Source organism: Acinonyx jubatus, chromosome C1 (assembly GCF_027475565.1).
Source record: "Acinonyx jubatus isolate Ajub_Pintada_27869175 chromosome C1, VMU_Ajub_asm_v1.0, whole genome shotgun sequence".
Taxonomy (NCBI): Eukaryota; Metazoa; Chordata; class Mammalia; order Carnivora; family Felidae; genus Acinonyx; species Acinonyx jubatus.
This window is the reverse complement of record NC_069381.1, coordinates 102,394,563-102,414,825: the sequence shown is the minus strand read 5'-3', so window position 1 is coordinate 102,414,825 and position 20,263 is coordinate 102,394,563. Positions and strand designations below refer to the sequence as shown.

Genomic DNA, 20,263 nt, shown 5'->3' with positions numbered 1-20,263 from the left:
GCTCCAGGCTCTAAGCTGTCAGCACAAAGCCTGACATGGGGCTTGAACCCACGAACCGTGAGATCATAACCTGAGCTGAAGTCGATGCTTAACCTGCTGAGGCGCCCCGAGTTTGGATGTTTTCTTTGAGACTACACGTATATTCTGTGAAGAATATCACTTAGAAATTGGTTTGTGTTTGATAATAACATCAAAATATATAGGCACTATATCATGCAGTAATGGCAGTACTCTATTTGCATTCATTCAAGAACTATTCATTGGTGCCTACTATATTTTCGGAGCTGTACTAGGAAGACTGTGTCCAGAAGTAAGGAAATTCATAAAATGTTGGGATAAGTGAGTAGTGGAATTAGGATTTAAATATTTCCTCCTCCCTTTGACTTTATGTTTAAAGATTAAAATAAGGTAGACATCTTAAGATTAGAGCAAATGTGTTTTTGCCCATTTTAGGTCTGAGATCTGTTTAAAAGGATAGGGTTTTCAGAATAAACAAACTGGTGTAAACTGTAGAACTAACCATTCATTAGTTCTCCTTTTACAACTGTTATCAGACCTTTCTATAAGTGGTTTAACTTATTATGTGTAAAAAATATTATAGCACTGTGGGGGAAAAAAGTTTTATTTTAACCTTTAAACAAATTACTGAATCTTTCAAGAGCCTTAATTTTCCTTGCTTGTAAAATGAAGCAGTTGTGTTTATTCCTCTCTGTGGTTTAGTGATTTGAGCTTTTGGGTATTTTGGGATTTTGTATGAAGGAATTTTGTTCTGTAATTTTTCCACTTAGATCATGTGATATCCACTGAATTATTCTTACTGGGATAAAGATTTTACTTCTGAATTGAATCTTTGTAAGCTATAAGCTATGTTCTCTTGTTTTATGATAATGAACAATCTTGAAAATGTTAGGATTGAGGACATCATAATATAAAGCAATGCCAAGATTTTTCTTTGTTAAATGAAACAGAACACATCTTAATGCTGGTAATGTTGATTGAATAAAGTAAAACCTTTTTGAAGACTTTTGATTCAGTGACAGGTAAATTTGGCCTGGGATAATTTCTTTATTAGGACTATTTTATAAAATCTTTCTTTGTTTCTTTTATTAAAAAGAAATTTTTTTTTAATGTTTATTTATTGGGAGACAGAGAGAGACAGAGCATGAGCATGGGAGGGGCAGAGAGGAGAAGTACAGAATCTGAGGCAGGTTCCAGGCTCTGAGCTGTCAGCACGGAGCCCAATGCGGGGCTTGAACTCACAAACTGCGAGATCATGACCTGAGCCGAAATCGGACGCTTTACCGACTGAGCCACCCAGGCGCCTTTGTTTCTTTTATTTTTAAAGTTCTTCAGTTAACTCATTATTTTCTTACTTTCTAAAGGTCAGTGACTACTTTTATCAACCAGTTTGTATGTGATATTTCCTGTCCTAGGATATTTCCTGTAGTAAATTAATCATATTTGTAAAGTTCTCTTACCTCATTGATGGAGTGTCTTCACTATTATATTTTGATAAAGAGGTCTGCATCAGAGGTTCTGGGATTGCTTTGTGGGTACATGGTAGAAAGGAGGGCAGTGCTAAATTATTTTATTTAAAAGTCTCTTATTTAATGTAATCTAAAATCTTTTAAAAAATCTTTTAATCTTAAAAATATTTTTTAAAATCTTTTAAAAACATAATCTAGGGGTGCCTGGGTGGCTCAGTCGGTTAAACGGCTCAGGTCATGATCTCACGGTCCGTGAGTTCGAGCCCTGTGTCGGGCTCTGTGCTGATGGCTCAGAGCCTGGAGCCTGTTTCGGATTCTGTGTCTCCCTTTCTCTGACCCTCCCCCATTCATGCTCTGTCTCTCTCTGTCTCAAAAATAAATAAACGTTAAAAAAATTTTTTTAAAAATGTAATCTAAATCTTTATTCCTGGGGTGCCTGGATGGCTCAGTGGTTAAGCGTCCGACTTCAGCTCAGGTCATTATCTTGCGGTTTGTGGGTTGGAGCCCCGTGTTGGGCTCTGTGCTGACAGCTCAGAGCTGGGAGCCTACTTTGGTTTCTGTGTCTCCCTCTCTCCCTGCCCCTCCTCTACTGTGCTCTATCTCTCTCTCTCTGTCTCTCAAAAATAAATAAATGTTAAATTAAAAATTATAAATCTTTATTCCTATATTTTTAGTTTTAAATTGATAGTTTTATTTATTTTTTTTTTTAAATTTTCTAAATGTTTATTTTTGAGAGAGATAGAGCGTGAGTGGGGTAGGGGCAGAGAGAGAGGGAGACACAGAATCTGTAGCAGGCTCCAGGCTCCTAGCTGTCAGCACAGAGCCCGACGCAGGACTTGAACTCACGAACCATGAGACCATGACCTGAGCTGAAGTGGGACACTTACCCGACTGAGCCACCCAGGCGCCCCTAAATTGATACTTTTAAAATGAAATGACAGTGATAGTAGCTGATGATTTTTTAAAAATGATTTTACTTGGCAAAATAGAAAAGTTGACAGTCCTGGGTGTGAGTTCTTAACTTTTCAGTTTTAAAATTGAACTGCTTTATGGAATCTCAAAATCTGGAAATCAGTCTAAGTCAGTGTTTCTCAAAACCGTGTGCCTGGAGACTTAACTGTGCATTCAGAATCCTGGTAAAATGCTACATACTGAATCATCGTCTTGTCTCCATTCCTCCATTTCCCCTTTTCTGACACAGAGTGGCATATTAATGGTTCTGAAAAATCATTCAGTGAAGCAACACACTTAATAATATTATTTAATCCAGCCTTTTCCAGATGTTTTTTCTTTTTCTTTATAGACTTTATAGACTACATGGTTTGGGAAATGTTCCACGTTAAAATTGCTGAAAGGAATTTATTAGAATCTACAATTTGTTGAAAATGTTATGTTCTAGATACTATTTCATTGATGAAGTGTGACTTGCCCAACATCACACAGTTGGTTTGTTTCTTTGTGCTTCTAGTCCAGTTTTGTTTAAGCTTCAGATTCACTGCTTTTAACCACTGAGGCTCTTCTGAAATATTGCTCAGTTCTTATTTTGAGGGTAAGTAACCAAATATTAGGATATTCAGAGAAGTTTGTTTTATGGGCCTTTACTTCCCTAAGTGTGATTTCATTAGAACATACACTTTGTACATCATTCATTAGTTTTTAATCCCAAGTTATTTTTCTTTCTCTACTAAGCATGCTTTTATTTCTGCACCATGCTTGGAATGTAGAGCTTCAAATGTATTTTCTGGGAGAATAAATGTTGTCAGTTTATGTAAGAAGATTCTATCAGCCTAAGCTGAATGCAGGAAGATAAATGTTGTCCTCCAAACTGGTGGTACACATCAGAGCTAAAGACAAACTTTTTGGGTCATTTACTATTTTATATCTATGCCACTGGGTTGTTCTTGCTGCCTTTAGTGTGAGCAAAGAACATTATAACTAAATCTATTGTGGTTATATTGTGTTTTATGAACTTAACTTTTTCTCTGGTAATTTTTGTAGTTTAGTCTGTTTTTTTCTTAGAAAATTTGGCTTCTTGTTCATCTGATCAAGCTTTTATTAAGTAACGTTTTGTTCTGTGACCTGATTTTCTGCCTTGTTATACAATGCACTAAAGAAGGTTGGTTGATTATACGTACCACTCCTGTTTGGAGTCCCCGATAATGTCAATGTTCAGTCATGGCCTGGAATGAAAGAACAAAATGGTAAAAGTTGTGTATGTTACTGTTCTTAGGGAGTAAGACCATAAGTCAAAGCAATTTTATTGGCCTGGAACTGGATTACAGCTCTTCAAACAGTATTTAAATTGTATAGGTATCTTTGTATAACACTAAAACTGTAAAACTGTAGCCTGATGTTTTCTTGTTTTCTTTTTCTTTCTCTTTCTTTCTTTCTTTCTTTCTTTCTTTCTTTCTTTCTTTCTTTCTTTCTTTCTTTTTGTACTGGTTTTCTTTCTAATAACCAAGGGAACAATCATTTAAGATTTTTGGAGTTCAAAATGCTCAAAATGCTGCAAAATACTTTCATCTTTTTTTTAAATGAGTAGTTGGCCACATGAATGAGTGAAACTTTCTTGTTTCCCTGAAGGAGAGGTGGGGGAGACAAGTCAATGAGGATAGCATTTGTGCTCTAGTTTTACAGAAGGAGAAACAGGTCTTACGAAGACCATGAAGGTAATGATGGGATTGGAAACAGAACCCCAAAGTTCTGTTGTCTGTGTGTGTGTGTTTTGTTAAAATTTTTTTAATACTTACTTATTTTTGAGACAGAGACAGCATGAGTGGGGGAGGGGCAGAGAGAGAGAGGGAGACACAGAATCCAAAGCAGGCTCCAGGCTCCAAGCTGTCAGCACAGAGCCCGACGCGGGGCTCAAACTCACAAACCATGAGATCATGACCTGAGCCGAAGTCGATGCTCAAGCTACTAAGCCATCCAGGCGCCCCTGTGTGTGTGTGTGTGTGTGTGTGTGTGTGTGTGTGTGTGTGTGTTTTAATGTTTATTCATTTTTTGAGAGAGGAAGGCAGAGAGGCAGACACAGAATCCGAAGCAGGCTCCAAGCTCTAGGCTCTGAGCTGTCAGCACAGAGCCCGATGTGGGGCTTGAACCCATGAACTGCAAGGTCATGACCTGAGCGGAAACCAGATGCTTAACTGACAACCACCAAGGTGCCCCTGTTGTCTTTGTTTTAGGGTACACTTGATGCTTTTGAAAAGGGAGGAAGTGTACCTTGGTTTGAAAAGAAATAATCATAAGGGATTTATGGATAAGGTCTCTAGAAAAAAAAGCAGTGTCTTTTACCTGTAGATGTGAGCTGGCATGAAATTCTGGGTGTGGTGGGTCTGGCCTAGGAGCTATGCTGTGTTTCAGTTTGTGTTCCTAATCCTTCGAGTTAGGAGTTTCTGAATAGATTTGCTAGGTGATACTCAAAGAGAATATGAACAAGAGGATATGACTAAATATTGTGATCTTACGTTTTGATTCTGTTAAACAAGACAGAAAATAGGCTTCTGTTTTAGATAAAATTTAACAAAACCCACTTAGTAGATGCTATGCTGATAGTGATCATGTAGAAGAGCAAAGCTGTGGGAATTAGAAAATAAATAGAAAGGCTTCCTATTTCATGTTCTGAATAAATATTAGATACTAATTCAAGATGGGATTTAATATAAATAAGTATTGGCTTGTAGCTCATTGTCCTGCCAAAACCTCACATTTTTTTGGTAATTGATCCCTTGAAATACAAGAAGGAAAAGAAAATGATGAATTAAAACCACCCTTTCCTTTTCTATTCAGTATTCAAGTGCTTTGTGCACTCTTGGGCTGTTCTTCTAAGTGGGTAAGCCTCAGGGCTAAGCTATACTTAGGGAGTTGTTCCTGGTTCAGACTATTAATGGTGAAAAATGTTTCTGCTTGTGGGTATTTTTAGATGGAACAGGCAGTGGAACATCTAAGCAGTTTATTCAAGTGTACCTGCTACTGAGTATCTTCACTTGGGTTTTATACAATAAACTTTTGGACCCTAGGGAGAAAGCAGCTTAGTTTGGTACAAACCATTGGGTTCCTATTTCCAATGATTCTGGGTAATTAGGTTTGTTATACTTCTCTTTTATAGATGAAAAGATAGAAATGACCTAATGAACTTTTTTTAATAAAACTTTGTGACTGTGGGAACTATATAGGCTGGCAGTATTTTGGTTGGTGGGGTTTGTGTGATGATTTGATGTATTAATGTTGAAGCAGAGGAGAGAGATTTCCATAGTGCCAGATGTATAGTGGACGCTTATCATTACCTTGGCTTCCCCTTCCTTTTGCTTTGTTTTGTTTTAATTTAATTTAATTTTATAGAGAGAGTGTGCATGTGCAAGCAAGGGAGGGGGCAAGGGGAAGAGACAAAGAATCTTAAGCAGGCTCCACGCTCAGGGTGGAGCCTGGTGTGGAGCTCAGTCCCACAGCCTTGGGATCATGACCTGAGCCAAAGTCAAGAGTTGGACACTCAACCGACTCAGCCACCCAGGCATCATTACCCCTCCTCTTTTCTTCCAACATAAACCCCTTATGCTTAAAATTCAAAACTCTCTGTCTGAGTATATGAATATATCAGGATGATACTAAGGCCAAGGGAGTATAGAGATAGAGACTGTGTTTGGTTCCCGTTTGAACTTTTTACAAATTTACCTTAATTCACGGTATTCCTCCAAATTAGAGTTAAGATTACTTCTGAAAAACAAATTAGGAAAATTAAAATGTAAAGTAACCATTTTTAGAAGTGACCCAAGAGGTAAGCACTTAAAATCCAGTCTCGTAATCTCATTATAGAGAAGACTAAACTGTGATTGTAACTAAGAAAACAACATAGACAAGTAATTGTATTATGTAGTCTGTCAGGAGAAACAGTGTGTCTCTTAGAAGAAGGTATGGGAATTGGAGGTCAGCAGTGAAAGGGTAGAAAGGAAAGTCAGAGGCAAACATCAGCTGTGCTCTTCCTGGAACTGCCCAAGGGGAGGGGAATCCCAGGTCCTTGATTTTGGATCTGGTTTATGCTCAGAGTGGTGATGGGTATATTAGGCTATTGTAGCATGATGGCACAAGCTATATATCCACTGGTCTTAGTGCTCTGATTCTCTCCTTATTTAGCACAAGATTATAATCTCTAATAATTATAATAGCTATATTTATTAAATGTCTGCTATCTAATGTGCCAGTCACTGAATTAGGTATTTTGCAGACATCTTAATCTTTCTAATATATAGCAGTGAAGCAAGCCTCTCCATTTTACACGAGGAAATTGAGTCTCAGAAAGGTAATGTGACTTCCGCAATACCGTATATCTAATTAGTAGAGCCCTGAGATTGAAATGTAGGTCTCTGATTTTAACTCCTTCCTCTGTGCCATGAGGCTTTTCAGGCTGACTTGCTTGTTGAGAAAGACTGTTGATAGTAAAAGTAAATGGGCCACTTGATAACTCTCTTGTCATTGAAATTAAGTAAGTTGGCATTTCAGGTTTTATGTATATGGCCTCTGAATTTGTCTTATGTGAATTTTTTCCTAAGAGACAGATCTCTTGGTCTGTTAGATTTCTGAGTTTGTAAGGTTGAGGGTTTCAGACCTTGGATTGTGTGTTTGATATATCAGGATAATGCTCCCTTATAGGAGAGGGAGGGGGCTGAATGGCTGCTGAAATTCCCAGTGCCTCATTTGGCCTTGCTATAAACTTTTCCATCCAGTCCTCAGGAAATTATAGTTTCTATTCCTTTCTCTAAAAGCATAGTTATTGTTAATCAATGTGTAATGAAAAGAACATAAGAGAAAGACCAGGATTCACAGCTCTTTTTTAACACTTGCGCAGTGTTCAGGCTTTCTATTACTGGCTAACAAATCACCCAGAATTCAGTGTCTTAAGCACACTAATTTATTATCTCTTTATGTTTCTGTGGATTTACATAGTTCAGCTGGTCAGTTCTCACTTGGGATCTTTCATGTAGTTGTGTTCAAATAGTGCCTTATGATGGAGCCATCCGAAGGCTCTCCTGGGCTGGATATCCAAGCTGTTGTTTTCCTTTTACAGTCCAATTCTTGTCTGATGTCTCTGTATTCTCCACATGGCCTCTCTCTCCAGCAGAGTAGCCTGGACATATGTGGCTGCTCAGGAGCTGTTAGGCAGTTAATGGCTTTCTCTTGAACTGGCCCAATATTCTGTCAAAGAAGCCCCCCCCCCCCCAATTCAAACGGGGTGGAATAGAAGGTCACGTTGCAGAAAAGTGTGATGTGCATTGGGAGATTTTGTTGGGACTGTGTTTGGAAAGTCAGATCTGCTACAGACAGCTTATTTCATGTTTTTATCTGTAAAATAAAAATAATATTCACCTCACAGATTGGTTAAGAGAAATCATAGGTGTTTCACAAACATAAGTACTCTTCTCCTGTAATTCTCCAGCCTAATAGATTATTTCTTGTTTTTTGTTCCAATTTTATCTTATTTTATTTTTAAAAATTAATTATTTTAAATTTACATCCAAGTTAGCATATAGTGTAATAATGATTTCAGGAGTAGATTCCAGTGATTCATCCCCTATGTATAGCACTCAGTGCTCATCCCAACAAAATGTTTTCCTTAATGCCCCTTACCTATTTAGCCCATCCCCCCACCCACAGCCTTACCAGCAACCCTCAGTTTGTTCTCTGTATATGAGTCTCTTCTGTTTTGTCCCCCTCCCTGTTTTTATATTATTTTTGTTTCCCTTCCCTTAAGTTCATCAGTTTTGTATCTTAAATTCCACATATGCATGAAGTCATACAATATTTGCCTTTCTCTGACTTATTTCGCTTAGCATAATACCCTCTAGTTCCATCCATGTTGTTGCAAATGGCAAGATTTCATTCTTTTTGATTCCAAATAATATTCCATCGTATATATATACCACGTCTTCTTTATCCATACATTTGTTGATGGACATTTGGGCTCTTTCCATACTTTGGCTATTGTCAATAGCACTGCTATAAACATTGGGGTGCATGTGCCCCTTTGAAACAGCACGCTTGTATCCCTTCATTATATACACAGTAGGGCAATTGCTGGGTCGTAGGGTAGTTCTATTTTTACCTTTTTGAGGAACCTCCATACTGTTTTCCAGAGTGGCTGCACCAGTTTGCATTCCCACCAGCAGTGCAAAAGAGATCCTCTTTCTCCACATCCTCGCCAACATCTGTTGTTGCCTGAGTTGTTAATTTTAGCCATTCTGACAGGTGTGAGGTGGTATCTCATTGTGGTTTTGATTTGTATTTCCCTGATGATGAGTGAGATTGAACATTTTTTCATGTGTCTGTTAGCCATCTGGATGTCTTCTTTGGAAAACTGCCTATTCATGTTTTTTGCCCATTTCTTACTGGATAATTTGTTTTTTGGGTGTTGATTTTGATAAATTTTTTATAGATATTGGATAGTAACCCTTTATTTGATATGTCATTTGCAAATATCTTCTCCCATTCCATTGGTTGCCTTAAAATTTTTTTTTAATGTTTGTTTTTTTGAGAGAGAGAGAGAAAGAGACAGCACAAGTGGGGGAGGGGCAGAGAGAGAGACACAGAATCCGAAGCAGGCTCCACACTCTGAGCTGTCAGCACAGAGCCAGACAGTGCTTGAACCCACGAACCATGAGATCATGACCTGATCTGAAGTCTGAGGCTTAACCAACTGAGCCACCCAGGCGCTCCCATTGGTTGCCTTTTAGTTTTGCTGAATGTTTCCTTTGCTCTGCAGAAGCTTTTTATCTTGATGAGGTCCCAATAGTTCATTTTTGCTTTGGTTTCCTTTGCCTCCAGAGATGTGTTGAGTAAGAAGTTGCTGCGGCTGAGGTCAGAGAGGTTTTTGCCTGCTTTCTCCTCGAGGATTTTGATGGCTTCCTGTCTTACATTTAGGTCTTTCATCCATTTTGAGTTTATTTTTGTGTATGGTGTAAGAAAGCGGTCCAGGTTCATTTTTCTGCATGTCGGTGTCCAGTTTTCCCAGCACCATTTGCTGAAGAGACTTCTTTATTCCGTTGGATATTCTTTCCTGCTTTGTCAAAGATTAGTTGGCCATACATTTGTGGGTCAATTTCTTGGCTCTCTATTCTGTTCCATCTGAGGGTCTGTTTTTGTGCTAGTAACATACTATCTTGATGATTAGCTTTGTAATACATATTGAAGTCTCGGATTGTGATGCCTCCTGCTTTGGTTTTCTTTTTCAAGATTGCTTTGGCTATTCGGGGTCTTTTCTGGTTCCATACAAATTTTAGGATTGTTTGTTCTAGCTAATAGATTATTTCTAATCTACTTTTACTTTGGGTCACAGTTTAGTACATGGTTTGGTTACCATTTTCCTGACCTATGTTTCTCAGACTGATATAACTTAAAAAACTTTATCTTGGAAAATTTTAAGCATATCAATAATAGTAAAAGAAGTATACTAGTATAAAATAATAGTATAAGAAGCCCACATGTACCCAGCTTTAATAATTATTAAGTCAAGCCGATCTTATTTCATGCATCTCCACCCTCCGTCAACATCATGTCTCCAGATTAGTTTGAAGCAATTGTTACAATCTTTGAGTCTTTATTTATTTTTTCTTTTTGTTGTTGTTTTTTATATTTTTTATTTTAGAGAGAGTGTGTGTAAGCAAGGCAGGGGGCAGAGGGAGGGAGGGAGGGGGAGAGAGAGAGAGAGAGAGAGAGAGAGAGAGAATTTTAAGCAGACTCTATGCTCAGTGTAGAGCCCAATGCGAGAGGGGATCATGACCAGAGCCAAAATCAAGAGTTGGACACTCAACCGACTGAGCCACCCAGGTGCCCCACAACGTTTTAGTCCTTAGAGTGAAGGAGTGGCACCTTGGTGTAGCTGGGAGTCAGGAAATGTGACTAGAGTCACTTGAGAAGAAAAACGGTAGTATAAGTCGAGTGCTATCAGGCCTTTAAAAAGAAAATCTAGAAACTGAACTATAACATCTTTAGAATGTTATACTGGGGTTTTCAGGCTTCCAAGAGAATGAAAGATAATTTTCTAAGAACAGACCTTTGTTCTAAGAACAGACTACTGAAGTATGCAAGAGACAAGTGTACATTTTTTACTTTGATAATTAGAGGATGACAAGCTTATGAATTCCAAAAAGTTCTCCTCTAATGTTGATTGCAGGAGAGAGAATCCATGGCTGAGTATTTGTTTGTTTTATAATTATAAAACAAGCTACTTTTATCAAGAATAATTTACAGAGCATTTGGAAAGAGTTTTGGTTCTCATCCCTGTAATCAAAATAGAATTATTTAGATTATCTGTAAATGGAAGGTGTACCTAGTGATAGGAGGAACACCATAGTACTTGTCAGTTTCGTTTGTCCCTGTTCTGTAAAGGAGCTATGGTGGCTGACAGCCTGGTTCCTAGAACTGTGCCTGGGATCATGATGAGAAGACTTGTATATTTCTCTGCTCTAAGTCAGCATGATTCTTGCATCAGTCTTTTTGTCTTCCCAATTGTGATATCTGCCTTTTGAAATTATTTTCTCTCCATAACATCTCTTAACATCATTTTGGAAGTTTAGTATCAATGTAGATGACCCTTTAACTCTGAAGACCTTCATCCCTACTCCCCTTTAGCCACCTACTCCCATTGCTATATCTTGGATTTTGTGATCACCCAGAACTGTTCTACCTCTGAAACCTCAGCCTCCACTATCTCATGGTCCAACCATAACTTAAGTTTTCAGCTCTTATATTCTTTACTTTACTCTACCTATTCTCTGATTATATCAGATTCTGGTACTTTGACTTTTATTTGTGGGGTGTGTGTCATCAGTATTTGTTGAACACCTGTCTCTTCTATGCATATAGAGGTAATCAGAAGTGATCTGCACCCTGCCATTATGAAACTTTAAGTTTACTGGAGATAGACATTAAAAAAAACATTTAAAAATACATACTTACAAATTTTGATAAGTGCTATAAAGTAATAAAGGTGCTGTAGAGGATAATAATAAGAGGGGATCAGAAGATGGGTGAAATAGGTGAAGGGGATTAAGAGGTACAGTCTTAACAGTTATAAAATAAATAAGTCACAGGGATGAAAAGTACAGCATAGGGAATATAGTCAATAATATGGTAACAACTCTGTATGGTGACAGATGGTAACTATGCTTATTGTGATCATTTTGTAATGTATATAAATAATTGAGTTACTATGTTGTACCCTTGAAACCAGTACAGTATCTTATGTCAATTGTTCTTCAATTAAAAAAGAAAAGAATAAGAAGAAACTACTTTAGATTCGGTGATGAAAGAAGGATTTTCTGACATGATACTAAAATGGAGGCAAGAAAAAAAAAACAAAAAACCCTGACAATAAAGAGATTGGATCCCAACTTGCTCTGGAAAAAAACCAAAAAACAAAAAACAAAACCTGACAATAAAGAGATTGGATCCCAACTTGCTCTGAAAAAGAAAAAAAAAAAAAAAAAGGCTAAAGAATTATAAGTTCCTTGCCATGCACACAGTTAGGGGAATAGTGTTTTTTATATATGTATGTATATGTATGTATGTGTATGTATGTATGTGTATGTACATATATAGTGTTTATGTATATATATACGTATATATATATGCAGTATATATGCAAGCTTAGAGGCAGGGCGAGCTTGATGAGTCAGAAAAAATGAAAGAAGGCCCATGTAGCTGGAATGTACTGAGGGAGGGAGAGTAGCCTGAAGTGATGTGGGCCAGTTGAATAGAAACTAGCTGAATCGTGGCCTTGTAAGTCATGTTTAAGAGTTTGATTTTATACAAAGTGTTTTGGGAAATAGTTAAAGGGTATTAAGCTGGGAAATGACGTGGCTGTTTTTATGTTTAGAAAAAGATCATTCTGACTTCAGTATGCAGAAGATATGGAAAGGCTGTGACACTTAAGAGGAAAGGTATTTCTGTGTCTAGGTCCAGTCCTGGCTTAAGATAGTGTGGCAGTGGGGCATGAAGCAGATTTGAGAAATGTGTTCAAACTAGGAGTGCCAGGATTTGATTGTTGAATGTTGGAAGATAGCGGAAAGGGAGGTATCAGGAATGGCTCCCAGGTTTCCAGTATGAGCAGACTGGTGTGCCAGCTCATCAGGTGTGTGTGTAAGAAAGAAAGAGGGTTCAGAAACATGGTCTGGGGTGGAGATACACATTTGGGAATTGTTCCATACAGAAGATATTTAAACATTGGGAATGAGTGAGCGGAGAGGGAGGAAATCATAGGAGCCAGCACTATGGTTGTGATTGATTCCTTTTTTTAATGTTTGTTTATTTTTGAGAAAGTGCAAGCTGGGGAGGGGCAGTGAAAGGAGGACAGAGGATCTGGAGGCGGCTCTGTGCTGACAGCAGAGAGCCCAACGTGGGGCTTGAACTGACGAACCGTGAGATCGTGACCTGAGCTGAAGTCAGATGCTCAACCAACTGAGCCACCCAGGTGTCTCGTAATTGATTCCTGTCTTTCTTTTTAACATTAGACCTTAGAATAGATTTAAGGTTAGCCTTCTGAAATCAATCTCATTTGCACTCAGATAAACTTTCTTAGTGGGAGACAAAGGGATAGAATTACTGCTACTTGGGAGGTTGGAGGATGAAGGAGTAGAGGGAGGGGCTTAGGGATTTATATGATTTCCAGATTATTTTATTTCTGGAGTAGTTTACAGTGTGCCAGTTGTGAGTGTTTCTCATCCTTCATGTGGGTAGCCGAGAAAAAACTGTGAGAGCTTCTGATCCACAGGTTAAAGTTCATAGTTAATCTGAAGTTTTCCACAGTCTTACCCTTGCCTGCCTATCCATGCTCCTGTGGCAACCACTCCCCCCCAAATTCCATGTGTGTTATACTCTGTTGTTATGATCCTAAGCTCATAATTTCCTTTTTCATGGAGCAAACAGACTAATAATTTAAGTCTCTGTTTTAGAGAAAGCCTTCCTGATTCTCTTAGGCAAACTTTGGCCTTTCCTTATATTCCCAGTGTGCATTGATTATAGCAATTATTTTATTAAATTTTACTGTTTCGTTGGTAGATTGTATCCTCACCCAGCTAATTTCCTTGATGGAGGGGATTGGTCTTTTTTCTTTATATCTCTTTTAAGAAAGCATTTTAGTGTTTGAATTGCCATTCTGTCTTTGAGTAACCCAATATGGCTTACGTCACTTTCTGATAAGACAAAGTTTATTTAAGGTTTAGAAAATATAGGGAGCAAGAAAATAGTTGAAAATGTCTTTCCTAGATCTATTTTAATAGGGAGTTAAAATACATTTTTTAAAACTATGATAACACAGTCTCTAATGTGTATTCTTTGTTATCAATATCAATGCTTGATATTTATTTAAAAGAAAGATTCAGGGTGCCTGGGTGGTTGGTTAAGCATCTGACTTCAGCTCAGGTCATGATCTTGCGGTTTGTGAGTTCGAGCCCCACGTCGGGCTCTGTGCTGACAGCTCAGAGCCTGGAGCCTGCTTCAGATTCTGTGTCTCCCTCTCTCTCTGCCCCTCCCCTGCTCACACTCTGTCTCTCAAAGATAAAAACCTTAAAAAATAAAGATTCAAGGTACCAAAGGGAATAGAGGCTGATTTAATGGAATTGTTCTAGTTATTTGAATTAACACTTCTTTTTTTTTTTAATGTTTATTTATTTATTTTGAGAGAGAGAGAGAGAGAGAGAGAGCGCGCGCGCGCGTGCGCGCTCCAGAGGGGCAGAGAGAGAGAGAGGGAGAGAGAGAATCCCAAGCAGGCTCTGCACTGTCAGCATGAACCCAATGCAGGGCTCAGTCTCACAAACTATGAGATCACAACCTGAGTTGAAATCAAGAGTCAGACACTCAACTGAGTAAGCCACCCAAGGTGGCCATAAATTAACATTTCTGTTAAATACCTGAGAATGTTAAGTTTTATTGGGAATTATTGGTAGTCAAAAAATAGATTAGAAATATTGTAAAATTTCATTGTGAATTTCTAGTCTATCAGTTGATTTCTACTGTGATTCAGTTTGTGTCTCCTATATGTTTATAGCAAAAAAATGGCAGTTTTTGTACCTATCAATATTATAATCTTACTGCTCTGATATTTAGTGGAGATTTTTCATTAGATTTGAAGAGAATATTAGATCATGGATTGATTCCAGTTTTTTAAAAATTCAGCCCAAATTAAAAAAAAAATCTGACATTCTCCCTCTCAGAGTTCTCAGGGGGAACCTCTTAGGAAGACATTCTGCAAATTTCTTAAGGAATTCTTTATTTGCCAGAGTGTGATAGAAAAAAAACTGTCCTTGTAGTCAGCAAGTACATGTAACATTTCAGAGCTTCAGTGTGTGTACAGCATATTATTCTGAAACGACATACTTGGCTTTCTAATGAAAGACTTTTATTATTTCTTCCTTTCTTTTATAGGAATATATTTGTCCCAGATGTGAATCAGGCTTTATTGAAGAAGTGACAGATGATTCCAGGTATTGTACAAGCTCATGAATAAATCAGGCACTCAGTTATCCAAATTACTTTCTTTTAGCATCTACTGAATGAATAGAAAGAAATTGGTTTTATAACTTACACTCTGCTGAGAGAGGGAGGGAAAGAGGGAGGAAAAGTGGCAGGGGGAAGGGTAATAAAAATGGGAAAATTTGGGATGTGATGAGATGAGAGGCGCTGTTTCAGATTGTGTGTATGTGGCATTCCTTGGAAACCTCTATATCCGTATCAGAGTAAATCTGGTAAGTGTTCATTTATTTTCTGAGACTTTGGTGTTCCTTTAGATTATTGGGTGGTTTTTAGTGGCCATTCTGTTGCCTGCAGGTGAATTACGTTTCTTTGGTGGGCTGGGGAGCAACTCCTGACAAAGATATCTAATAAGGTAAATAGGCTGTTCCAGCCAGAGAAGCCAAGCTGTTAGTCTGCCTTGAGGAAGCCTTAGCTCCCTGTTCTTACTAAAATCATTGCCGTCAAGCCTATGCCATCTTGTCACTGTAATGTTAATACTTGGGTTTGTAATGCTTGAAATTGGTCTTATTAAAGATCTAAAACCTGTAAAAAGAGAAACTATTTCTGAGTGACAGTATTTTATAGTACATCTTGGTTAATATGAATAAAACTGTAAAAAATAAAAAGAATAGCGTTGATAGGATGATGGCCTTTTTTGGCTAAACATAATGGCACATTTGTTCTTTTGTGGCTATGTGGTTAGACAGTGGCTGGACAAATGAAGAAATACTGACTGGATAAAAAGAACCTGTAATTTGAAGCTTCTTTTAATCTTGGAGTGACTTTGGAGGTTTTAATGGCAGTAAATAATGTCTTTACTGTTGCTGTTGGCAGACTCTAAAGTTGAAGGTCCCTTCCACAACCAGGAAAAACTACACATTTTACAGTATGTACTATTAGTTTAACTTTATTAACGATTGGCGATTATATGTGTACATGAACTGGAGCTTCTTGGGGCAGTATATGGCATGAGATCAAGTTTGGTACAAACACTTACATGTTGATCTAATAGCCTTGGTTTTAAATAACATAATACTAGCTCTAAACCTGTGGAGATTAGCATGACAGCGAAAGTAGCAATTTTGTGTGAATGGCATGCTAACTTGGGGTAGCTTTTTATTTGTGCTGTTAAAATTGCATCACATACTTACTGCAAACACTTATGCTGTGCATGTGTTAAGTAAGGAGCATATTGGTTGTTGGGAAGCAATTAATTGGCTTATTATTTTTTTTTTTTCTAAATTTTCTAAGTAGTAGCCTTGGTTTCTTTAGCCCTGTATACAAAGTATGGTTCTAAGTGCAGATGGTGATCAACTGCAGGATGAATCTTTTTTTTAGCAGGGAACTATGAATTTGATGGATCCTGCTTTCACTTGACTTAATTCTTTTATTTGTGCCTTTGTAAGTCAAAGGTTATCTTGTGCAAGTGCTATTGGTAGCAAATACTCAGATGTAAAGATTATGTCTTTTAAAAGATCAGTATTTTACTTATTTATTCTTTAAATGTTTGTTTATTTTGAGAGAGTGTGTGCCTTGGTGCGTGCAAGCAGGGGAGGGGCAGAGAGGGAGAGAGAGGATTCCAAGTAGGCTCCATGTGCTGAGCTGGACGTGGAGCTTCATCTTATAACCGTGAGATCATGGTTATGATCTGAGCTGAGATCAAGAGTCTTAACTGACTGAGCCACCTAGGTGCCCCTGAAAGATCAGTGTTTTAAATGGTTGAAGAAACCTTTTTCTCAGAATCAGTATTTTAGAGCTAGCATGATATTCCCTTTTATGAAGTTCCTAAACATTTGCTGGTTTGCATACTTAGCAATTATAGTGTAAGTAGTGGATGGTAAAAATTAATGAGAAGAGGTCCTTACGTGTGGGTACTGGATAATGGGCTCCAGATGCTACTAGACATTCGTCAGAGGGGCATTTGTAACATTTGTGAGAACATTTCTCAGGAGATGTGGTTGTCCCTTCTCTATGATTAGCCCTGTCACTCTTAAAATATGGAGGAATTTTAAGGAAAGGGAATGCTGAGGGAGTTTCAAGGGGGCAGAACTATAAAAAAATAGAGTTGATAGCTTTAATTACCAAGGATATTTGAATCTCTGAAACCGGATAGTAAAGGCAGGAAAGAGCCCTGGAGGCCTGTCTAGGCTTGAGCAATAAAATGGGTAGATGGTGGTAGTTGAATTATTTACGTAATTTAGCATAAATGTACTAGTATTTCTGGGCTTGTTCTACATTTGAAATGTTTTTGTAAAAGTGTTTTTAACTTCTGAAACAAATGTAAGTGTTAAATGGTTTCTAATTAGCGAATAAGGCCTGAGCACGGCTGCATAGGGGATGGCATTAGCTTTACTTTTTCACTTTGGGTTCTAGGCTAACCAGGGTGTGTTTGTTTCCTCAGTGAGCTGAGCTCAGTGCCTAGATTGGCGTTCTGAAACTGAAAGCTACTGTAGTTTGTGGACTTGTATCATTGGAGTGACTGTGTGTACATGTTTGTAGGCTTGTGTCTCTTGAAGTAAAAGTGGTATGTAGCAGTTCTTCTGATTCTTTCTATCCCTCTCTGCCCCACAAAGTGTTGGCCATTTTCCGCTCTCTCTTTTTTTTGCAAATTTCATAGGCCAGTGGGATCTGATATTTCTCCCTAATCTTTAGGAGTAGTTATTTTGTTTCCACATTCAATTTTAACTCAACTTTTATTTGCAAGTTATCAACATAAGATACAGCGTTTCAGGTTTTCAAAAATGATGAGTGCTCTGTATAATGTCTGACACACAGTAAACACTTTACATATATTTGTGGTATTAATACAGTCTTTACCCTCTGAATTTATATTTATGAGAGGAGGGAAGGATAAGAAATGGATGAGACAAATACTAGATATTTATAAAAAAGGTAGAATTTAGAATCAAAAAAGTGCAGAGGGGTGTGGAGGATCCTCGTTTGGTTGGTGAGCTCAGAAAAGACTTCATGAAGGAGGTAGCATTTGAGATGGGCCCTGAAGGATGTATAGGATAATCAAAGAATAGGGAAAACTGTCAGAAGGAGAAAAAATGTTTATTGAGTTCTTTTATAATGTGCTAAATATCGTACCAGACCCCTTGCAGTACTATATTTAATCATTCCCAAATAGTCTTACATGTTGTGTTCATCTGGTGGTTGAATGATTTTTTAGTGAAATGTTTCGAGAATCTTGTTTTAGTTCTTTGCCTCTTTGAGAATAAATGTTTTTCTTCTCTTGCTGGGTCAAATTTGAATTGCATTGCTGGCTGTGGGTCCTTCTTCCCACTCTGTGGTGGCCCCTCTTTTCAATTTTTCACTTGATTTATGCTTGATTTTGTAGTTTGTTAAAATGTTTTTCATAGATTAAGCCACAAGCCAGTTCTTCATAATTTCCTTCGTAGGTGTCACGTTGGGATGAGTTATTTTTCCTTATTGGGCTTTGTTCTCATTGTACCATTCTATATTTAGCTTCTGGGAGGGAAGCTCGTTCCTAGGAATAGAACCGGTACTCATTCCTTTTTCTCTTCAGTTTTGTAGGTGGTGGCAGCAGCCGGATAGACAATAGCACATCAACACACTTTGCAGAGGTAAGTTTTCCTTTGGCTGTAGGGATTCTGTAGGGAGTGGGTAGGTGTTAAAATCTTGATGGATTTTCACTTCCCAGTGCAGCAGAACATCCGAGTCTATAAGAAAGATGTGTGCAAGAGTAGCCCTCAGGAAGATACTTGTGTTTTCGTAGTTCGGCCTTTGGCATGTTACTTTTGGTAAACCTTGATGAAGAGAGAGTAACCTCCTTCATCTGTGCTGTTTTAAACCTGGTGGTGTGAGAAAAAAAGCTGTGTTGTTTGTGAAACAACAGTGCTGTATACTCTGCTTTGGTGATGTGACAGCCCAGTAAAGAGCAGGCAGAATGAGTTGTAATTGAAGTCACAACGAGGCACAATCTTCAACTGTACACAGAAGTACTGCTTTTTAGAGGTTGCCTCTAATGAACGTGGTGGTTTGGTGTGATTGGAATTAGGGGGCCAGATGAAGAATACTGTATTTACTTGCCTCCAGATCTCAAGGTGGACCTATAATTAATTTATAGTTCTTTATAGAATGTAGTGTCCATATTTTTGGGGACAACTGTGATTTGAAAATAACGCATTAGTCTGCATCTTGGAAGACCATTTTACATTAAATTCAGAGTAATTTTCTTTTTCACTTTATTCATTGGCTTAAAATTCCTTTTTTGTTTGCTTTTGATCATTTTAACCATTTTTAAGTGTACAGGTAAGTGGTGTTACCTATTTAACCTATTTTGATCATTTTAACCATTTTTAAGTGTATAGGTAAGTGGCTCTTTGTTTTTAATAATTTAGAGACTGTAGCGCATAAGGAACAGACCATCTGTCTCAGCCTACAAGAAACACCGGTTTGCTTTTGCTTCTATTGCCACACAACTTGGTTGGCTTTAGAAAGCTAACAGATGCTAAAAGAAAAAAAGTTAAATCCCATAATCAGAATTTTTTGTGTGTATTTCAGGATCACATTAGCCTTTTCCAGAGATAGCTCAGCTGCATTAGAGAGCTAGCACAATTTTTTGATATTTATTTGTGTGTAAATTAAAGCTGTTAGCCGTGCATTGGAAAATTGGTGTTCAATAAGAAGCCCATAAAACCCTAAGCTTCTCTCCTTTTTCCTCTGAAATTTCTCTTAAGACCTGTAGTCCCCCAGATTTTTATGTTGTAGAATTACAGTCAAGAAGCTTGATGAAATGTTTGAGTAAAAGTCCTGTTTTACTAAGGGTATTTTCTTTTACTTATGGTCTGTGTACTTCTTAATATCCAGTCTTAAGGTTTTTGGTTAACTCTGAAGTGCCTTAGTACATGGGCTGATTAGCATGTGCTTTAAAACATTTCATGTCTTTGAACACCCATTTTTATTTTCTTGTTTTGATGGATTAAAAAACATTATTTAAAATTTAGTATGCTTGCCAGGCCTGGAAGCCTTTCTGATTTTAGTATGTTTTTCCCTGTGTGTGCTATTCCTGCTAACACAGATTGTCACTTACTGATTATACATATGCTGAAGAAACTTCATCTGATTTTCTTTAAATGTTAGTTCTCTTAGGAAATGGAAAAACTTCAGTCTGTCAGTTTTGTAGATATGACTCACCAGGAGGAGATGCATTAAGAAGAAAAATAAATATAGGTAGTCAGATTCCTAACTTTAGTAATGCTAAATCTGTCATTGATGGCATGAGCTATCCTTCAGGTGTTAAAGTAATTTTG

The 20,263-nt window shown here is 37.7% G+C and overlaps 1 protein-coding gene across 3 annotated transcripts in view; it reads left to right on the top strand.

Moving 5' to 3' along the window:
* Window positions 1-20,263, top strand: part of RNF115 (ring finger protein 115) — an 83,313-nt gene that overhangs the window by 11,834 nt on the left and 51,216 nt on the right. Inside the window, exons 1-4 of one of the 3 annotated variants that reach the window (XM_053214720.1) lie at window positions 14,901-14,959; window positions 15,691-15,789; window positions 17,389-17,502; window positions 18,517-18,574. In XM_053214720.1, coding sequence (XP_053070695.1) covers window positions 17,477-17,502; window positions 18,517-18,574 — 84 coding nt within the window. In that variant the 5' untranslated portion in view covers window positions 14,901-14,959; window positions 15,691-15,789; window positions 17,389-17,476. Of the gene's footprint in view, window positions 1-14,900; window positions 14,960-15,690; window positions 15,790-15,821; window positions 15,874-17,388; window positions 17,503-18,516; window positions 18,575-20,263 lie in introns of those variants that run through there. The other 2 variants (XM_027051479.2, XM_015084231.3) reach the window with 2 other exon arrangements.